Source organism: Haliotis asinina, chromosome 5, assembly GCF_037392515.1.
Source record: "Haliotis asinina isolate JCU_RB_2024 chromosome 5, JCU_Hal_asi_v2, whole genome shotgun sequence".
Classification (NCBI taxonomy): domain Eukaryota; kingdom Metazoa; phylum Mollusca; class Gastropoda; order Lepetellida; family Haliotidae; genus Haliotis; species Haliotis asinina.
This window is the reverse complement of record NC_090284.1, coordinates 29,250,469-29,269,351: the sequence shown is the minus strand read 5'-3', so window position 1 is coordinate 29,269,351 and position 18,883 is coordinate 29,250,469. Positions and strand designations below refer to the sequence as shown.

General features: G+C 39.9%; 1 protein-coding gene across 1 annotated transcript in view; it reads left to right on the top strand.

Moving 5' to 3' along the window:
• LOC137283500 (RNA polymerase I-specific transcription initiation factor RRN3-like) overlaps positions 1 to 18,155 on the top strand; it is a 302,356-nt gene extending 284,201 nt beyond the window's left edge. The window contains exons 15-16 of the mRNA XM_067815033.1: positions 16,933 to 17,014; positions 17,391 to 18,155. Of these exons, the coding sequence (XP_067671134.1) occupies positions 16,933 to 17,014; positions 17,391 to 17,537 (229 nt within the window). The 3' untranslated portion in view covers positions 17,538 to 18,155. The remainder of the gene's footprint in view (positions 1 to 16,932; positions 17,015 to 17,390) is intronic.
• Positions 18,156 to 18,883: the final 728 nt, after the last annotated feature.

Below are 18,883 nucleotides of genomic sequence, written 5' to 3'. Positions count from 1 at the left end.
TATAGACATTGGGAAATTCGTGCAAGCCATCTACTGACCTGCTGGTCGGGCAATTTTGTAACCCACACACCCCCGATAACTATAAGGGTCTGCGGTTGGCTGGGCACACTGTGGGGTATGGGGGTCTCCCCCATGACCCACACTGCGCTATAATATGCGGACAGACGGGTTGTGGGAAGACCGTTTTCATACTGGATTTGTTGGAGGGATATTATAAGGAAGTATTTGAAGAAATCGTTATCTTGTGCCCTACTATAAACATGAATAATACATACAAGGAAAGACCTTGGGTGATGACGGACCCGGATGTACACAGAGTTGACCCGGCTACACATCTGCAAGAGTATTTAAAATTGTTTCACAACTAATTTAAAAGAAAGGCAGCGTTGTTCATACTGGATGACTGTAGCGCTAACAGAGCGATAACAAAAAAAGAGAGACATGCTATCGTATTTAGCATTCTCTGGCTGGCACACGAATCACAGCATATGGGTGCTGACTCAAAAATTCAACTCTGTGTTGAAAGATTTGAGAGAGCAGATGCATTTGGTGGCATTATTTCACTGCAAGGACAAGGATTCCTTGGAGGAGTGTTTGTGAGAGAACGATGTCATGTGTAAATCAGAGCGGGAATAGGTGAAGAAACAGCTCACTGAAACTAAACACGCTAAGTTCGTGTTGAAAACCGACCAACCAGTGGATCACCATGTGACCTAGCATTTGGCCTAGTAAATTTTAGTAATGACCTGCGGTCAGCGTAGTAATTACCTAGTAATTTTTACTAATGTTTTAGTAATTTTTAGTAATGTTTAAGTAATAGTTTAGTAAATGTTAGTAAAATGACTGTTTTTTGAAGTTTTAGTCATGTGTAATTTGACCTTTATCTCTATGTATTTAGCGTATAGTGGATATTATTTTTTAAAAATAAAAACTCTAGAGTACTATCTTATAAAATCGAGTGCGATGAATTACTAGAGCAGTTGTTGGTTCCAGACCATCCTGTACAATAGGATACTGCGACACAGAATGATAGTACCTGACAAGAGCGACATGGTCTGGAATATCAACATGAACATGCTGGCGCGATCGATGAAAGGTAAACTGATCATACCTGTGGAGGAATATGATCCGTTCGAAAATGTTGAAAACTGACCAACCAGTGGCTTACCAAGTAATAGTTCATTAATGGCCTGCAGCCAGCCTTTGTTTTTTATAAAATTTTAGTAATGATCTGCGGCCAGCCTTTGTTTTAGTAATTTTTAGTAATGTTTTTGTAAATTTTATTAGTGTTATAGTCATTTTTAGTAATGACCTGTGGTCGGCCTTTGTTACTAGAGTGCTATATTATAAAATGGAGTGTGAAGAATTACTAGAGCAGATGTTAGTTTCAGAGGAACAAAAGGACAACAAGCAGGGAGACAGACTGGTAACACTAGTTGTGGGTGGTAAGGGAAAACAGTATTTAGGAGAAAACATCACTGCTGACAAGAATCAGAAAATGTCGGACGAGGAAATCAATAAATTATACGCTAGATACGAGGCACAACTTGGGGCCAAGATGACAAAAGTCATAGGTTCTACTATTACCCAGATTTACACCAGCATAGCGTCACATCTTTTACTGATCCCACCTGAACGTCGTCTCTATTTGTGGGAGGATTTAGAGAAAGACCCCTTTATCAATAATGCCTTGAGCTGTATGACGTTAAAAAATGTTAAAACCAATGTTGACACAGTATTACACTCCTTCAGAGGGACAGAAAGATCGTGAATTGATCTTTGTGGCGCTTGGTTTAGCGGTGACAGTGTTACTGGTGAAACAATTAGAATAATCACACAAATTAATATATCACAAAATGGGAATAACTCCACATATTTGTCAATGGGTGCTTATGGGGAAAATGAAATTTGTGGTAAAATGAGCCACAGCCAGCGTTATTGTTCTTATCACCGTAAAGATAGTGTCAACTACACTTGTTCAGTTTGTGGTATAGGGGTTAAAGGTCATGCATAGTGCATGGCGTGGATAAAAAGCGGTTTCAGCTTATTTTCGAGAAGAAAAAGGACTACATCAAAGAAGTTAAATGCCTGTTAAAGATCAAGGTATGATTTGTAATTCCTCACATACAAACCCTCTATGCGGTCCATTTATGAGGAAGTACAGGTTAGGCTCCCCGGCTTTTTACATCCACTCGATCGATATTGTACGTTTCCATAGACCAGACAGGATCTGTAGCACGTTTACGGATGTCTCCCTCGTATTCACCTGGTTGATATAAATATCTAACAATCGCGCGATCTGTAATTTTTTTTTCTCTTTTTCGACGGGTTACTGCTGCCTCTACTACAACAGATTTCATACAGATTGCATTGACTGACCTCTTATCGAGTGGTTGTGTTATTTCATGATTCATAAACTCAACCACCCGTGGAAGTCGTACTACCCATTCAGTGTTAGTAGGGGATACCCCTACACCCCGTTCTAAGTCACATGAATATTGGTGTGCAAACAAATGTTCAGCTAAGGAGCAATTGAATCTCTCCACTATTGCTGGCTTCAAGGTTCTCCTGTCACACCCCTCCTTATCACGACGTTGTGTTTGGCTAGCAGTTGTGAATCAGCACCCATGAATTCTCAGGTCGACTTGCAACTCTGAAGGCCATGTCAGTGGACTGCACTTGTATATGCACTCGAAACCATGTGCTACTTGTGTCGCATCCCTCGCGGTCAAGGGTTCGGCTTCCTTGTAGCGACTGGCTACATCGACGACTATCAAGGCGTAGTTGTAGGATTTATCTCTGACGGTATCATGTTGCAGAAACAACAGGTCGGCCTGGTGAACTTGATTAGGGATATGAATACCAAATTTTCTCCTGGGTATATATCTTGGTGCAGATAAGAAAACTTGCAATATACCTTGTTTTTGTAACCAGGCTTTGGCTGTTTCTTCCGAAATGCAAGCGGCTTTAACTAATGTTTTAATAGTGTCAGCCCCTTTCCAATATCCCCGAGGGCTGTAGTAAGCTTTCTCCATTATATTTCTGTTACTTAAATATCTTTATTGGGGCATCCTGCGGACAGCTATTACCATCTACTGGGGTGTGGGGGGCCCTGAGGGACAGCTGACTGCAAATCACCCCACAGTGGCCGTAAGTGTGTGTACTGACACCATCTGCGGCTATCCATCAATTTGTATCCATTGGTGATAGAGACGACTTATTCAAAGTCAACCCATATATCTTATGCCTGCCACTACATAGTATGTTCATCTGGTGTTTGAACGTTTTTTTTCTCGAATGGGGCCTGTTTGTAGAGGGTATGTTTGATATGTCGTTTTAAAACATTCTTTTTCGTACCTTTAGCCTTTCTTATTGCAGTGTCGTCTGCTTTCTTAATAGAATGCATCTTAGGTCTCAACCCCACGCATTCAGCAACCGGTGTGCCAGCACATTCGTCTTTCATCTTATCTACGACTTTCTTATTGTCTTGGCTGTGTATGGGGTGGTCTCTCGGGTAATTGCTGGCGTCGTACATGTGTATATTGGATTTCATATCCTTGTACACATCCTTGGTTTGAATTTCCATCAGCAGAGAATCCGTATCCGTGTACAACACCTCACACCTATCACCGTATTGTTTCTTGAGCTCATTGTAGTAGAAGTCATACATCAGGAATTGGATAGATCTACAATACTCATGCCAACATAGACCGGTCGATTAAGTTTAATATGGCTCTTTTTTATATGTATGGCCACCAAGTCATCATCAAATATACTACTTCTATTGTACGCTGGGCTGGCTATCAGTTTCCTGAGCTTGTCTTCCTCGTTCGACCTGACTAGCTTCACGTTAACACGTTTTCGTAAATTCTCCATTGTTTTACCGAATACGATGTTGTTCATGATTTTATACAGGTTTTTCTCGAAGTCATTAGTGGCCAGCTTTCGCATGTCTGTGTTCATCCTGATGTAGGGTTCCATCCATGGGCTTTGATTGAACTTAATTATTCTATGTACTTTAGTAAGCTTATACCCAGTTATAGATACAGCTGTAAATTACGATAGTGAATGATATACTTTGTTTTATTCATCAAATTCGGTACCAGTTTTTCTACATTTGCTAGTGGTCCATTCATCAGGTTATGTTGGTACTCAGACATCCAGTCGCGTTTAACCTTCAAACGTTCAGGAGCGAGTGGATAGCTGTTATGAGATTGATGTAATTGCACAGGGTACTGTGAGTCCACTTTTAGGATATAAACCTTATTAGAAGTGGGGGATACCCCCACACCCCCAGTGTTTATTACAGATTGAAAATTACTCTCAGGCTCAGATTGAAACCCACCTGTTGGTAGATATTGACTCATAGCCCAGCCGTACAGGTTGTTAGCATCGAGGTAGAGTAGATGGTTTGTAGAATTATTAGTGTTATAACCTTCCACATACTTGTTGTTTGCTTTAGCATAACGTTTCAATACCACAGACTGACTGTGCCAGGATCACCCAAACCCTCTCTGCTGCATTCTATCCTAATCTGTAAATCATAATATTATAAAAGATGGAAGGTCCTGCGGACAGCCAAGTGAGGACACCCCACACCCCAATGGACGAGAACTTAGTGGTGGACAGCCAGACAGTGGAGACACCCAGGAGCCAGTGATGCAAGTCACCAAGAAGAAGAACCAAAAAAGAGTTGAAGCTGGTAGCAAAAATGCCTTGCATTTGTACTGCAGACAGCCGACTGCAAGTCACCACAGCCAGTTGTGGACTCCCCACTGCAAGTGACCTGTAATTTCCATGCCCCCAGTAGGGGTGTAGGGGGAACCCCCATTTACCCTCATATTATGTTATAATTAATATTATATATTTCCATTAATATATCATGTCTGAGGGGAAAACATTCGTTCACGACGCATACCACGCATTGGTGGTTTCCAGATTAGCAGTAGGATATGCCCGGTTGACTAAAATGATCATAAAACAACCGATTGTAAAACTCGACTTTGACATGCAAGATATTTTTATGCTTACTATGAACATTGGTATGGCAATGGCCACCAAGGTCGTTCTTGTAAAGCAAGGTATTATACCCGAAAATATTTTAAAGTAATATATATAAAATGGCCATGGTGGCAATGTTGGTTTGTGGGGCTCTGGTGAATGCCATAGCATTTTCTGGGAGTAATTTTCTATTTTCTCAATTAAGAGAGTCAAATGAGGCTGAGATAAAGGCAGAACGAAAGCGACACAATATAGCTGTAGAAAAGCTACAAGCTGCACAAGCTGAATACGCTGAGAGACTAGAATTGAAGCGATTAGGTTTTATCAGTAATCAACTCCATCACCGTGAAGATAATATCAACTATACATGCTCGGTGTGTGGAATAGGGGTGAAAGGTCATTATCGTTTATGTAAAGCCCATGGTGTGGATAAAAATGATTTCAGCTTATTTACGAGAAGAAAAAAGACTACATCGGTGAAGTTAAACGCCTGTTAAAGATCAAGGTATGATCTGTAATTCCTCACAAACGAATCCTCTACATGGCCCATTTACAAGGAAGTACAGGTTAGGCTCCCCGGCTTTTATATCCACTCAATCCATATTGTACATTTTCATAGATCAGACAGAATCTGTCGCATGTTTCCCTTGTATTCACCTGGTTGATATAAATATCTATCAATCACGCGATCTGGAATCTTTTTTCATTCTTACGATGGGGTGCTCCAGCCAGAGATACAACAGATTTTACAACCGGTCTTGTGGAGGGTTTCCCCACACCCCCTGGTAGTCTAGTTACTTCGTGATTCATAAAATCAACCACACAAGGAAGTCGTACTTCCCATTCAGTGTGGGGAATACCCCCATGCCCCCCAGTCGACTGCAGGTCACATGAATATTGATGTGCAAACAAACGTTCAGCTAAGAAGCGATTGAATCTCTCGACTATAGATCCACTCCTGTGTTCACCAGCCGCACCACGTCTTATCTCAACGTTGTGTTTGGTTAGCAGTTGTGTTACGACACCCATGAATTCTCTACCAGGGTCAACTTGCAACTCGGAAGGCCACATCAGCGGGCTGTGCTTGTATATGCGCTCGAAACCATGTGAAACTTGTGTCATGTCCTTCGCGGTTAATGGTTCGGTTTCCTTGTTACGGCTACGTCTACAACTGTCAGGGCGTACTTGTATGTTTTACCCCTGATTCTGTCATGTGGAAGAAACAACAGGTCGGCCTGGTGAACTTGATTAGGGGTATGGATACCAAATTTTCTCCTGGGTATATATCTTGGTGCAGGTAAGTAAACATGCCATATAGCTTGTTTTTGTAACCAGGCTTTGGCCTTTTCTTTGTGGGGCTTAAGCTAATTTTTTAATAGCGTCTGCCCCTTTCCAATATCCATGCGGGCTGTAGTAAACTATCTCCATTATATGTTACTTACTTAAATATCTAGTGGGGTGACCTGCGGTCAGCTAGGGGGTATGGGGGAGACACCCATGTGGCCGTAGGCATAGGTATTGACACCATCCGCAGCTATCCATTGATTTGTATCCATTGGTGATGGAGACGTCTTATTCAAAGTCAACCCATATATCTTATGCCCATCACTACGAAGTGTGTTCATCTGGTGTTTGAACGTTTTTTTCTCAAATAGGGCCTGTTTGTTCAGGGTAAGCTTGGTATGTCGTTTCACCATGTTCTTTGTCAAACACTTAGCCTTTCTTATTTCTGCTTTCTTGATAGAATACATCTTAGGCCTCAACACCAAGTATTCAGTGATTGGTGTGCCTGCACATTCGTCTTTCATCTTGCCCAAAACCTTCTTATTGGTTTGACTTTGCATGGGATGGTCTCTCGGGTAGTCACTGGTGTCGCACAGGTGTATATTGGTTTTCATATCCTTGTACACATCCTCGGTTTGAATCTCCATCAGCAGTGAGTCAGTATCCGTGTACAACACATCGCACCTGTCGCCATATTGTTTCTTAAACTCATTATAGTAGAAGTCTTACATCACGTGTTTAGACAGGTCTAGAATACTCATGCCAACATAGGCCGGTCGATTAAGTTTAATGTGGCTCTTTTTCATATGTATGGCCGCCAGGTCATCATTGAATATAGTACACTATTGTACGCCGGGCTCGCTATCAGTTTTGTGATCTTGTCTTCCTCATTCGACCTGACTAGCTTCACATTAACACGTTTTCGTAAATTCTCCATCGTTTTACTGAATACAGAGTTGTTCATGATTTTATACAGGTTTTTCTCGAAGTCGTTGGTGGCCAGCTTCCGCATGTCTGTGTTCATCCTGATGTATGGTTCCATCCATGGGCTTTGATTGAACTTCAGTATTCTGTGTACTTTAATCAGCTTCATACCCAGCGATAGGTATAGCTGTAAATTACGATAGTGAACAATATACTTTGTTTTATTCATCAAATAAGGTACCAAATTTTCTATATTTGCTAGTGGTCCATTCATTAGGTTATGTTGATAGTAAGACATCCAGTTGGTATTAACCCTCAACCGTTCTGGTGCCAGGGGGTAACTGTTGTGTGATGTATGCAATTCCTTTGGGTATTCTAAGTCCACTTCAAGTATATAACCCTTATCAGAATCAGGTGCAATACTCATGACATCCACCTTCTGGCGACTTGCAGTCGACTGTCCACAGAACTCCCATTCGAATCAGGCACAGATTGAAACCCACCTGTTGGTAGATATTGACTCATAACCCAACCGTACAGGTTGTTACCATCGAGATAGAGTAAGTGGTTTGTGGGTTTATTAGGGTTATAGCCTTCCACATACTTGATGTTAGCTTTAGCATAACCTTTTGAAACCGTAGAAATACCACCACATAATCCTTTCGCAACAAACAGATGCATATCATAATCAGTGAATAATTCTAACTCCACACCTGTTTTCTTCAGTGAGGCATCCCATGATAGCCCAGGACTTGAATAATACCACGCGGGGTCTAACCCATATTGCTTTGAACACATTTTCCTGAATATCTCGAACACATCTGCCAACAACAACACAGCCGTTTTCAAATATAAATCATGGTAATCACCTAGATTCTTACAGCCTAGTTGTTGCCATACATTTTTAGTGTGTTTGTAATCGTCATGTGAGACAGACGTATCTGACAGCTTGCTATAGAAGCGGTCAATGGGAGGTTACTCTGTCTCATTAAACCTAGACCAGTTGTCCAGATACTCATATTGGTAAATACCCTTACATAGAAGCAAGGCTGTAGTTTTCTCTTCTGTGTATCGATTAGTTATAGCCAAGTCGTGTGGGTTATTAGCCTTTACCAAACTGAGACGACAACAGAAACTGAACACTATCTATGAATCTCAATCTCAAACCCCAGTTACCCGGACGTTTTGGTTTCACTCGAAAATCGTCCGGATAGCGAGACGTCCACTTAACTGGATCAAACATCCAAAACATGAAAATTAAGTGAAAGCAGAAAATATTCACATACATATATCAATAAATCAACAGTCAGTAGTAATAACAATGAATCATCATAACATATAGTCTGGTTCATAATTATTGAGAATTTTTCTTCTTACTTTGAGCTATCCTAACACCTCAACTGATTCACTGATACTTAAAACTAAGTAATGGTATAAGGGAGGTAACTCATCTTGGCCTACTGAGTATAGTACAATTAGAGTTACCTCCCCTGAATTTGTAGCAGACGTCATTTTCCTCAGCACTGTCAACAATGTCTGCTGAAGATAAAAGAAGGTTGATTTTTGAGTTGTGTAATCAAGGAATTGATGATGTAAATACACTGGCAGAGAGAACAGGAACTCCTCTTTCTACTGTGTATAGGATTAGGAAGAATTTTAAAGAGGGAAAGGATTTTGGGCATCAGAAAGGAGCAGGGAGACCCAGAAAATTGGACTTCTCAGATCGCGTCCGGCTGGGAATTTTAGCGTCTAAAAAGCAAAGGGCAAGCATCTCCAACATCAGGTATGAAATGATAGAAAGGGGATCAACAGTTGTATCAAAATCTACAGTTAGAAGAAATTTGATTGATCTTGGATGGGAGAAAAAGACTGGAATTCTTTCTCCTCTCATGAAACAAGAACATAAAGACAGGCGTGTTGAGTGGTGTTTGGCACATGAAAACTTTGACTGGGAAAATGTGATTTTTACTGATGAAAGCTCAATATGGGTATATCCCAATAATGTGAAAATATTGACAAAGTCTGCGTCAGCACCGTTGTATCGACGACCTAAATACAGCCCAAAGTTTCATGTATGGGGAGGGATATCCTTATTAGGAACGACCCCGCTGTGTGTGTTTGAGGGAAATCTGACAAGTCAACGCTACACTAACATATTAGATAATTTTCTGCTTCCAAGTGCACATGTGTTTTATGGAAATGACTGGATTTTGCAGCAAGATAATGATCCTAAACACACCGCAAAACATGCCAAGCAGTGGTTTCAGGAGAAAAATGTGACTGCATTACCATTTCCTGCATATAGTCCTGACTTAAATCCCATTGAGAACATTTGGGGGATGATGAAGGAATGTGTGAATCAAAAGAGGTTGACAAAAATTGAAGACATGAAGAGAGAAGTGGTCCGATACTGGGACAGCATAACTCACGAGACACTAACCTCTCTGATAGGAAGTATGCCTACCCGTCTTAGACTGTGCCGTGAAGCTCAAGGAGACTTGATAAAATATTAAATTGTTACCTACACAACATGAAAAGGTCAGTTCACTTTCACAATACATTCAATTTTATCTGATTTGTTCTCGTTTAATAATATGAAATGCTTTAGCTATTCTCAATAATTTTGAACCATACTGTATAAGTGTGCCGATAATACATGGAAGGCGGAACACAGGCTACCATTTGTCAAGATGACTCGGACGTAATCATGTAGCATGTGGAGCTTCAGATGGTAAGTTAGATGAAAAACATCAATCGATGACAAAAAGTTTCTATTTTGCCAATTGCATATTCCTTTGTTAATTTCATATGCTCTACAAACATACGACATCATATCGAATTTATGCTGTCTGCAGAAAGTAAATTTCCGGACGAGATCACATGACATAGATCATGCGGCAGGCTATTTTTGTCTTGCATCACGACAGATAGCAGGGGTCAATTTATAAGTTTTATATACAGTACAATTACAGTGTAGTTTCCCTTATTCCTACTTAACATGTGTTTTCGTTACTGATGAGATGTTCTCACACGCGCCAAATCCTAATAAACAACCTGAGTGACACGCGTCACTAGTGTTTTGATGGCTAATTAATCAATTCACACCAAATGCCTCATCATAGATTATGAAATGACATAGTCGTGCGGTAAACGGTATTGACGTGACACATACACATGCGCGTTGCACAGATCTCTCCGTCCGGATGACTGGATCATTTATCAATGGAAATGTATGGGAATGGTTTGAAAATTCGCTGTCTGGGTCTGGAAGCGTGGGGTCCAGTTACGTGAGTACAATTAATGAACGTAAGTTTCGTTTCACATAAAATCGTCCGGAAGGCGGAGTTTCCGGATATGTGGGGTCCAGGTAAACGGGGTTCCACTGTATATCTCTCCATTTTCTTTGGGATACAGGATATGTTGCCTTTTACCTTTGAAATAGCTTGCATAATCAAGTGTGAATCATACCTTCGTTAAATTGTGAAATACCACCAGGATATGAATAAGCTTGGAATTTATTCGAAGCTTTAAGTTACACTCACTGTGAGCCGCACCTCTGTATTTCCCTGTCACGTGACAGCGGTCTCTCACTGAATCACCATTCAGAGGTTTACAGCATACATGACAATGCATGCTTTTGATGTGGGCTATCCTATCTGCTTGGGTCAAACACATTGGTGTTATGTTCTGCAATTTTTTCCTGATCTCTCCCTCCTCGTGTTGTAAACAATTTAAAAATTTCTCAGCCGCGTCTGGGCCTCTATAAATAACAGGAGGGTTAGTCTGACCATCACAACGAACAACCACATATCCAAACCCATGTGCCTTGTGTTCTTGATTTTTCTGAGTGTTTGAAAACTGTGATTAGGGGATGGAGCCACCGTATCAATTGGTTTAATAATAGTTTCGAAGTCGGTGTAGATAATATATGGTACTGGCATCTGATTTTTGTGGTTGAAAACTTTCAAGATATTATTGTTCTCAGTCGTCATATCTACCGTTATGGCTGTCTCCCCTACACCTCGACAAAATACCCCTGTGTGAATCGAGCAGATCGGCTCTAGAAAACCCATGAAGGCACCTTTCACAAAAGTGTTTCTTTTCCTTGTGTTTTGTTTGATCGAACACCAATCGACTGAATTGTTCACCTTTTTGTATTAGAAATACATTAGCTGTTTTTCTACCCTCCTTATGCAATAAAGGACTTCTCCTGTGGACTATAAGTTTATTCCCTTCATGCCCGAATACGTTTATAGCCAAATCTGGATTCTATTTTTCTATTTTTGTGCACTGGTTCATCTTTCCCATCCCAGATAATGTCATCATCTACCGGATAACTGGAAAGTCTGCATGGATTTATCTTGGCTGGATATTTGATAATCCTTAACGATATCCTCTTACAATTTTCCCCTTGAATATTTGGAGTATTAATCGTAGCATGTTTGTCTGCGAAATATTTAGCGGTTGGTAAATGTTTCCCTCCTTTCAATGGTTTATAGTTTGCCATATCCAGATAGGTCATATTAACCTTATCAACCATCCAACCAGACCCCATATTGGTGTAACGTTCTAGTGTTTCCCTGTAGCACACTCAGTAGGTGTGAATTGTGATTCTCACGGAGCTTGTTCATTGAGTAATTCAATGAGCTCAGACTTCCTCATAACGGGAATAGCCTATCATACCATGCTCGCACGCTTGCCTTCTTAAATCTTTCACAGTAGGAGGTTTTTGATATTTCATCCCTAATAAAGTTAGTAATTCAGACTTCTTCATACGAGAATACCGACGAATACCGACGAATACCACGCCCACGGGCCAGCTGTTTCAACTCACTGTAGTCATGATACAGGGTTCATACCATATGTGAACCATTTCTCTAATTGGTTGTCACCAGCTCACAGCTGATGCGACCGCGTCAGCCAGCCAGACAATATCGATCGATTCACATTTAGACATTTGTTTACTGTAGTGAATAGACCAGCCCACAGCGCAGACGACTGTCTGCTGTGGGCTTGTGTGAAGGGAAACAGGTTGTGTCGTTTTGGTTTTGGTGTTTTTGAAAGGGGGCCTAGATCTATGTTATTGATAAGTATAAGGCTTATATTTGAGATGATTTAGAAACCCCATTATTTATACTATTTGGCGTGTAGCCTGATAGGTGTTAAGTTTAAATTGCATGTGGTCAGTGATTGAAGTTGTGTATTACATATTGTCTTTAGCAGACAGACAGGCAGACATATAGGTGTCAATAAACCAGACATTGGGCTTTCTCTGTGACAGAGGCTGCTTACCACAATCAACAAGATTTTTTGATGTAATGAGTAGATTATTTACTTGTTTATGTACACAGCCAAGATTAGACTACTGCTCACAACCTCATCCTCTGGGCATGCCTACTATTTCAAGCTCCCTGAACCTATTCACTGTGCATGTGTTATAGGCGCAGCGCAACATAGCTGTTAAAACCACTTTTTTCCCTAGCGCTGGGGGAAATTTAGTGAATTGTTTGAACTCTGATTTCACAGGCTTTTTTTCATTTTTTTTTTCAACTTTATAGGATGAATTGGCAATTTTGATGATTTGTTTCGGCAACTGCATACTGAAAGGTATCAGAATCTGCAAATCTGCATTGTGTTTTACATTGCATGTGACCTTTAATAAAATATATTTCTGCATTTCTATGGCAATAAGTTCGACTTGGACTGAATTTGGTGGATGGGCTCTTTTCCAGAGCAATACTGTGAAACCTCTCAATATTTCTTCCTCAGACTTGGCACATCGATTGGTCTGGTGGTGTACTGGTGCTCTTTGGTAGTTTGGAAATTCTGAATACAATAGTTTCAATACTTTCCTTCCGCTTTGCCAAAACATTTGACATCTTCATAACTTGTAGACATATTCATGAAGAGTATTTTGTTCTCCAGTTCTGTCAGATTTGTGGGGGATGGGATGATTTGTCATCTTCTGATCAGATTTGTAGGGGATGGGATGATTTGTCATCTTCTGATCAGATTTGTAGAGGATGGGATGATTTGTCATCTTCTGATCAGATTTGTAGAGGATGGGATGATTTGTCATCTTCTGATCAGATTTGTAGGGGATGGGATGATTTGTCATCTTCTGATCAGATTTGTAGGGGATGGGATGATTTGTCATCTTCTGATCAGATTTGTAGAGGATGGGATGATTTGTCATCTTCTGATCAGATTTGTAGAGGATGGGATGATTTGTCATCTTCTGATCAGATTTGTAGGGGATGGGATGATTTGTCATCTTCTGATCAGATTTGTAGAGGATGGGATGATTTGTCATCTTCTGATCAGATTTGTAGGGGATGGGATGATTTGTCATCTTCTGATCAGATTTGTAGAGGATGGGATGATTTGTCATCTTCTGATGACTGTTATTAAAGAAACCATTTACTTCCATATAACTCATTGATATATAACAAACATACTTGTAATGCGCCTTATGACGGTGATAGTGATAATGCCATTCATATCGCAGTCATATTCTCATCCAGAAAAGGGATGCCTTGAGTCAATGCAGAAATTATTCCCCACCCAGTAATCCCATACACAAAAATGAGAGAAACCAAAGTAGTGCAACCATGAACTCTTTAAAGTTATAAATATTAGTTATTTAGAAATAAAGAACAACCAAATAAAATGGCATGACTCATTCATGATTTACTGTGAACTACTGTATACTATAACACTAACTTTGAATACTTACGGTATAATAAATGTATCGTCGACAATATTAATAATAACTAGGATTGCCTCAAGGGCAATACTGACAGTCTTCAGACTTCGTCCATACACCCTCTGAGGCTATCTTCACTTGAACAGTTTCTTTGGATGCCAGCTGGACCGTCCATTGTGGTAATTTTTACATTCATTTGGCACTGAGTCAATACTGCTGACACGACCACAAAATTCACAAACTGCAGAAAAAGAAACTGGATGGCAAAGTCAGATATACAAAGTACTGGAAAGATTACAACCTGACATTTCCCATACACTAACTGTTTTGTTTGTAGGTCATAGGTTCCAAATTATGCAGGTTGATGCTCATGCTGTTGATCACTTGATTGTTTGGTCCACTGTTTCGATCACTGACAGACCGCAGCCATATAGTTGGAATACTGCTGAGTGCGGCGTAAAACAATATACAAACTAGTAGAAAGATTAGAGCCTGACATTTCCACAACACCAACACAGCTAAGTGCGGCGTAAAACAACATACAAACTAATAGGTTCGAAACTGTGTTTGTCGATGCTCATGCTGTTGATCATTGGATTGTCTGGTCCAGATTCGATCGTTTAGAGACCACAGCCATATAGATGGAATAGTACTGAGTGCGGCATAAAATTCAACTCACTCACTGTAACAAAATCAACTATTTCCTTAACGCTCATGTATTTCTGTGACCATTCATTGTTAACCCAGTGTAATGCAGGTGAAGGGAAACTTGAGTTCTAATTTGAGAGTGCCTAAGCGGCGTTAAAAATAGATATCTGCCTGTCACAGCCGGACGGGAACATTTTGTTAAAACTTCAGTTAAAACTTCAGTTGATTCAGACTGGAAATGTACAAATCTTCTTTCCGTCATAATTGTGACGTAAGTATTGATTTTTACATAGCCATAATGTGAAGCAAAGATGTTTGCCGTTCAATTAGCTGCAGTTTGGTACCATGCACGATGAAATCCAGTGTGTTTTCGCAGAGTTATGACATTTTAATGAACCCTATGAAAATGCGTCAAATTTGACCAACTTTCAAGGGTGATAACTCCAAAACTATTTAAGATATCACGATGCCTTGAACAAATTAAGCTTTCCAGGGTATGAGCTTTCTAATGGTGTAACAAACATGATTGTGCTATATGCCGTTCTGGAGAAGAAGATTTTCAAAGACAGGCACTGGCAAAACGTGAAAATCAGCGAAAATTTCATTTTTTTCAAATAGCAGAAAATCTATCATGGCGGCCAACTTCCACTGTGCTTTGAGTCCATGGAGAATGATGTTGTCTACATTGTGTGAAAATTTGGTTAATTTATCTCTTATAGGTTCTGAGATATTCAGGGTGAAAGATTTTTACATTTTGGGTTGTCTGTCCTTACCGGAAGACGGAAGTTGGGATTTTTTTCCATTGTATCAATTTCAGCATACAGGCTATCATCCCTGAAAGTTTGATCGAAATCCATCCAGTGGTTAGGTCAGGAGAGCTGGTACAAAATTCGTACAAATAATAAGAAGAAAAAGAAAATTATTCGGATAATAACAGTAGGTCTTCCAGACTTTCAGTCTGAAGACCTAATAATGTACTGCTGGATGGTACAGTGATGGGAGTAAACCAGGTGAAGTCATTCACCAAGTCTGTCCAGAGTCGGTCCTTTGTCGAGAAGCTGTCTAAGAAGCCATTGCATCATGTGTACATGCAGTGTGTGAAACAGACCAGCAATCCAACCGACTCCTTTCGCTGGAAGCTGTGAAACTGAGGGCTTCCTTTTTGCTGCTTAGGACCAGTCACTTCCCACTCGCAATTGCCAGAATGTTATTCTTAAAGAAAATATCAATAAGAAATGTCATCTTTGCAATGAATTTACAGAGACTGTCCAACACCTTGTCCATGGATGCCCTTCCTTGGCACAAACAGCTCATCTTAAAAGACATTATGGCATGGCTCACTGCTTTTACTATTGTCTCCCCCATGCCTGTGGCTTTGACCCCGAGGTCCATCCATGGTACGACCCTGAACATGTCCAGGGCGTCGTGGAAAATGATGCTTTTAAGCTTCTCTGGAATAGGTCAATATACAGCCAGAGACGAATTCCAGCCAACAAACCTGATCTTGTCCTTTTTGATAAAGCCAATGAAATTATTTATATCATTGAATTTTCTGTCCCTTTTGATAACAATGTGATTGGCAAGATTCAGGAAAAGCATGATAAATATGCGGACATCGCCTTTGAAATGTCTCGCTTGCATCCCAAGTACACAGTCGTCAGGCTCCCCATTGTTCTCGGTGCCCTTGGTTTGGTACCTCTTGATCTGTTGGCACAGATCAAGAGAGTGCCCAGGTTCTCCAACGGGAGCACAGCCCTTCTGACAATCTGGGCAGTGCAGAAGGCTGCAGTGTTGGGGAGCCTCCATATTCTCCAGAAGGTTCTTGGTGGGTTCGACTAGGCAGTGTTGTCTGGGAGAGGTCCCATTCGCTGTCTGGGCTGTGTGTAGAGGGGGCAAGGGCCCTGAGCTGATGATGAGATTTACCAATCTGACTGTGCCAGGATCACCCAAACCCTCTCTGCTGCATTTCAATTTTGATCCGTAAAACATAATAATAGGTTGCAGAAATGCATGGAAGATAAAAAGAAAATACAAAACTGATGAGTTCCCCAATTTTGGCATATTTTCCCTCAATGCTTGATTTTGATGTAATAATGTTACCAACAGAGGGTTGAAACTTCATTGAAATTACTTCATTGTACAAACTCTAAGCTTTGATAAGCCAAAATGATGCTACCAACCATTGAAACAACAAATACTCATCTGGATTAATTTTCTGGACAAATTTTATTTTGATAATACATAAATTCAAAGGTCATGACAGCTACTTTTTCTGCCTTTGACAGTTACCTGTACAGAAACTATCTGAGTTGGAAAGATTCCACTGTTAAATCTGTTAATGCTTGTATTTAGTTATTTGCCTGTTGAAGGTCAGGAGAATTAATCTGGCCCCTGTACAGGGAATACACCGGTGCTGCTGTGTCCACTCTCCATGGGAACCAAGATATGCAGGTAAATATATACACCAGCTGGTTGTCTGACACCACAACAATCATACACAGCAATGCTTTTTATAGTTATTGTTGAAAAATAATCTATTGCAAACATGGATCTGTGGGATCTGGATTGGATGAACCTGAAGGCCACATGACACCATTGTCATTATTATTTTCAGAATGTTGGAGGGACTTTGCTGTTGTGTTGCTGATGGCCTTAAATGGATTTGACAAAATAATTAGTTTCATGCAGTTTCAACTTTTTAGATATTAGGTAACCGAATAAAAGCCACCATCTGTACCTGTACTATGTTTTTTGTATTGCCATTCATAATTGTCATATTATATTATTTCATGTCTACTTAACCCCAATACAACCCCTTCTTTTACAGACTGAAGATGATGACTTCCTCACAGAAATGGAAAACAAGGTTGGCCCATCAGTTACACCCGGGCCTCACTTAGGATTTACCTGGAAACCACCTACTAGTACAGACTTCCTCAATTATGGCACATCACCTGGTTTCAAACATGTTTAGACATCCCATTCACTGTCTTTGGCAAAGTGTACAATGTATATATATATATATATATATATAATGTTGTCATTGATTGTTTGATTATATGTCATAAAGGTATGACATTATGACATGTTGGTAATACGTCTCCCAGATCTATATCATGTTGTCATTCATTATTTGATTATGTGTCATAAAGGTATGACATTATGGCATGTTGGTAATATGTCCTCCCAGATCTTCCTACAGTGACACAATCAAGTGCTCAAATCATCTTGTGCATGACAATATTATCATGCATAACTCCTTTACAGCCCAGAAATGAGTCAAGTCAAGCTCACACTCAAACTAATTACTCATGAAGGATTAAGTGATGATCATGAAATGTTTATTGCCTTACTGAAGAAGGATTAATTGATGGTCATGAAATGTTTATTCCCTGAAAGAAGATGGATTAAGTGATGATCATGAAATGTTTATTGCCTTAAAGAAGAAGGATTAGCTGATGGTCATGCAATGTTTGTATATGTTACCCTATCAGCAAGACTGAGAAGTTGGAACACTCATGTATATTAGGTCCATTGAAAAATGTATGCCAGTGTATTACTTTTTGAAGTAAAAGTATTTTAGTAATTTGCATTTGAATCTCTTTTTATCAGTGAGCAGCACATGTCACTTTGTTTTCAAGACCATTTTTCAGTGTTTAATATGCTGAATGTAGTTACTTATGGTAAATGCAGTAGTTTCCCAAAATGTCTTGAAAGCAAAAGACCATGTGTATTGAGGGAAGTTACATAAGCTTGGTTAGATGTGAGGCCAAGTTGGTGGAAGATGAAGGGAACGTAAACATGGGAATTCAGTTCACAATGGAATACAACCAGAGATAAATAAGCTAGAGAAATGAATTGACATAATAATACAGTCCATTAAGATGTTTCCTTAAGTAATTTAACTGGAAAATGGATTTGTTGATACTTTATTTCTGATGACTGACCATAACCATAATGAAGGCTGGCAGGTGTGCTTATGTTTGGGACATACCATTTTGATACAGAAGGACCATGGCTAATCTACAGTAAAGCAGACCCAAGCATTGAAATATTCACCCTTGAGAATTAGTCATTTGTTAATATTTTCTCCTAAAGGGAAACTATTTTAAAAACCAACTGCTATGTAAGTACAAGTTCAAAATATTCAAAACGTATGTACAACTTCAAAATATCTTACACACATGCAAAACTTTAAAATATTTGAAACATAAGTAAATTCAGTTAGCTTTTCCTTCACTTTTTACAGCCTGTTGCTCCTCCCTGCAATGGGAGATGTCCCATAACTTGTTATGTTGATTTCAGCATGTCACTTGTCAG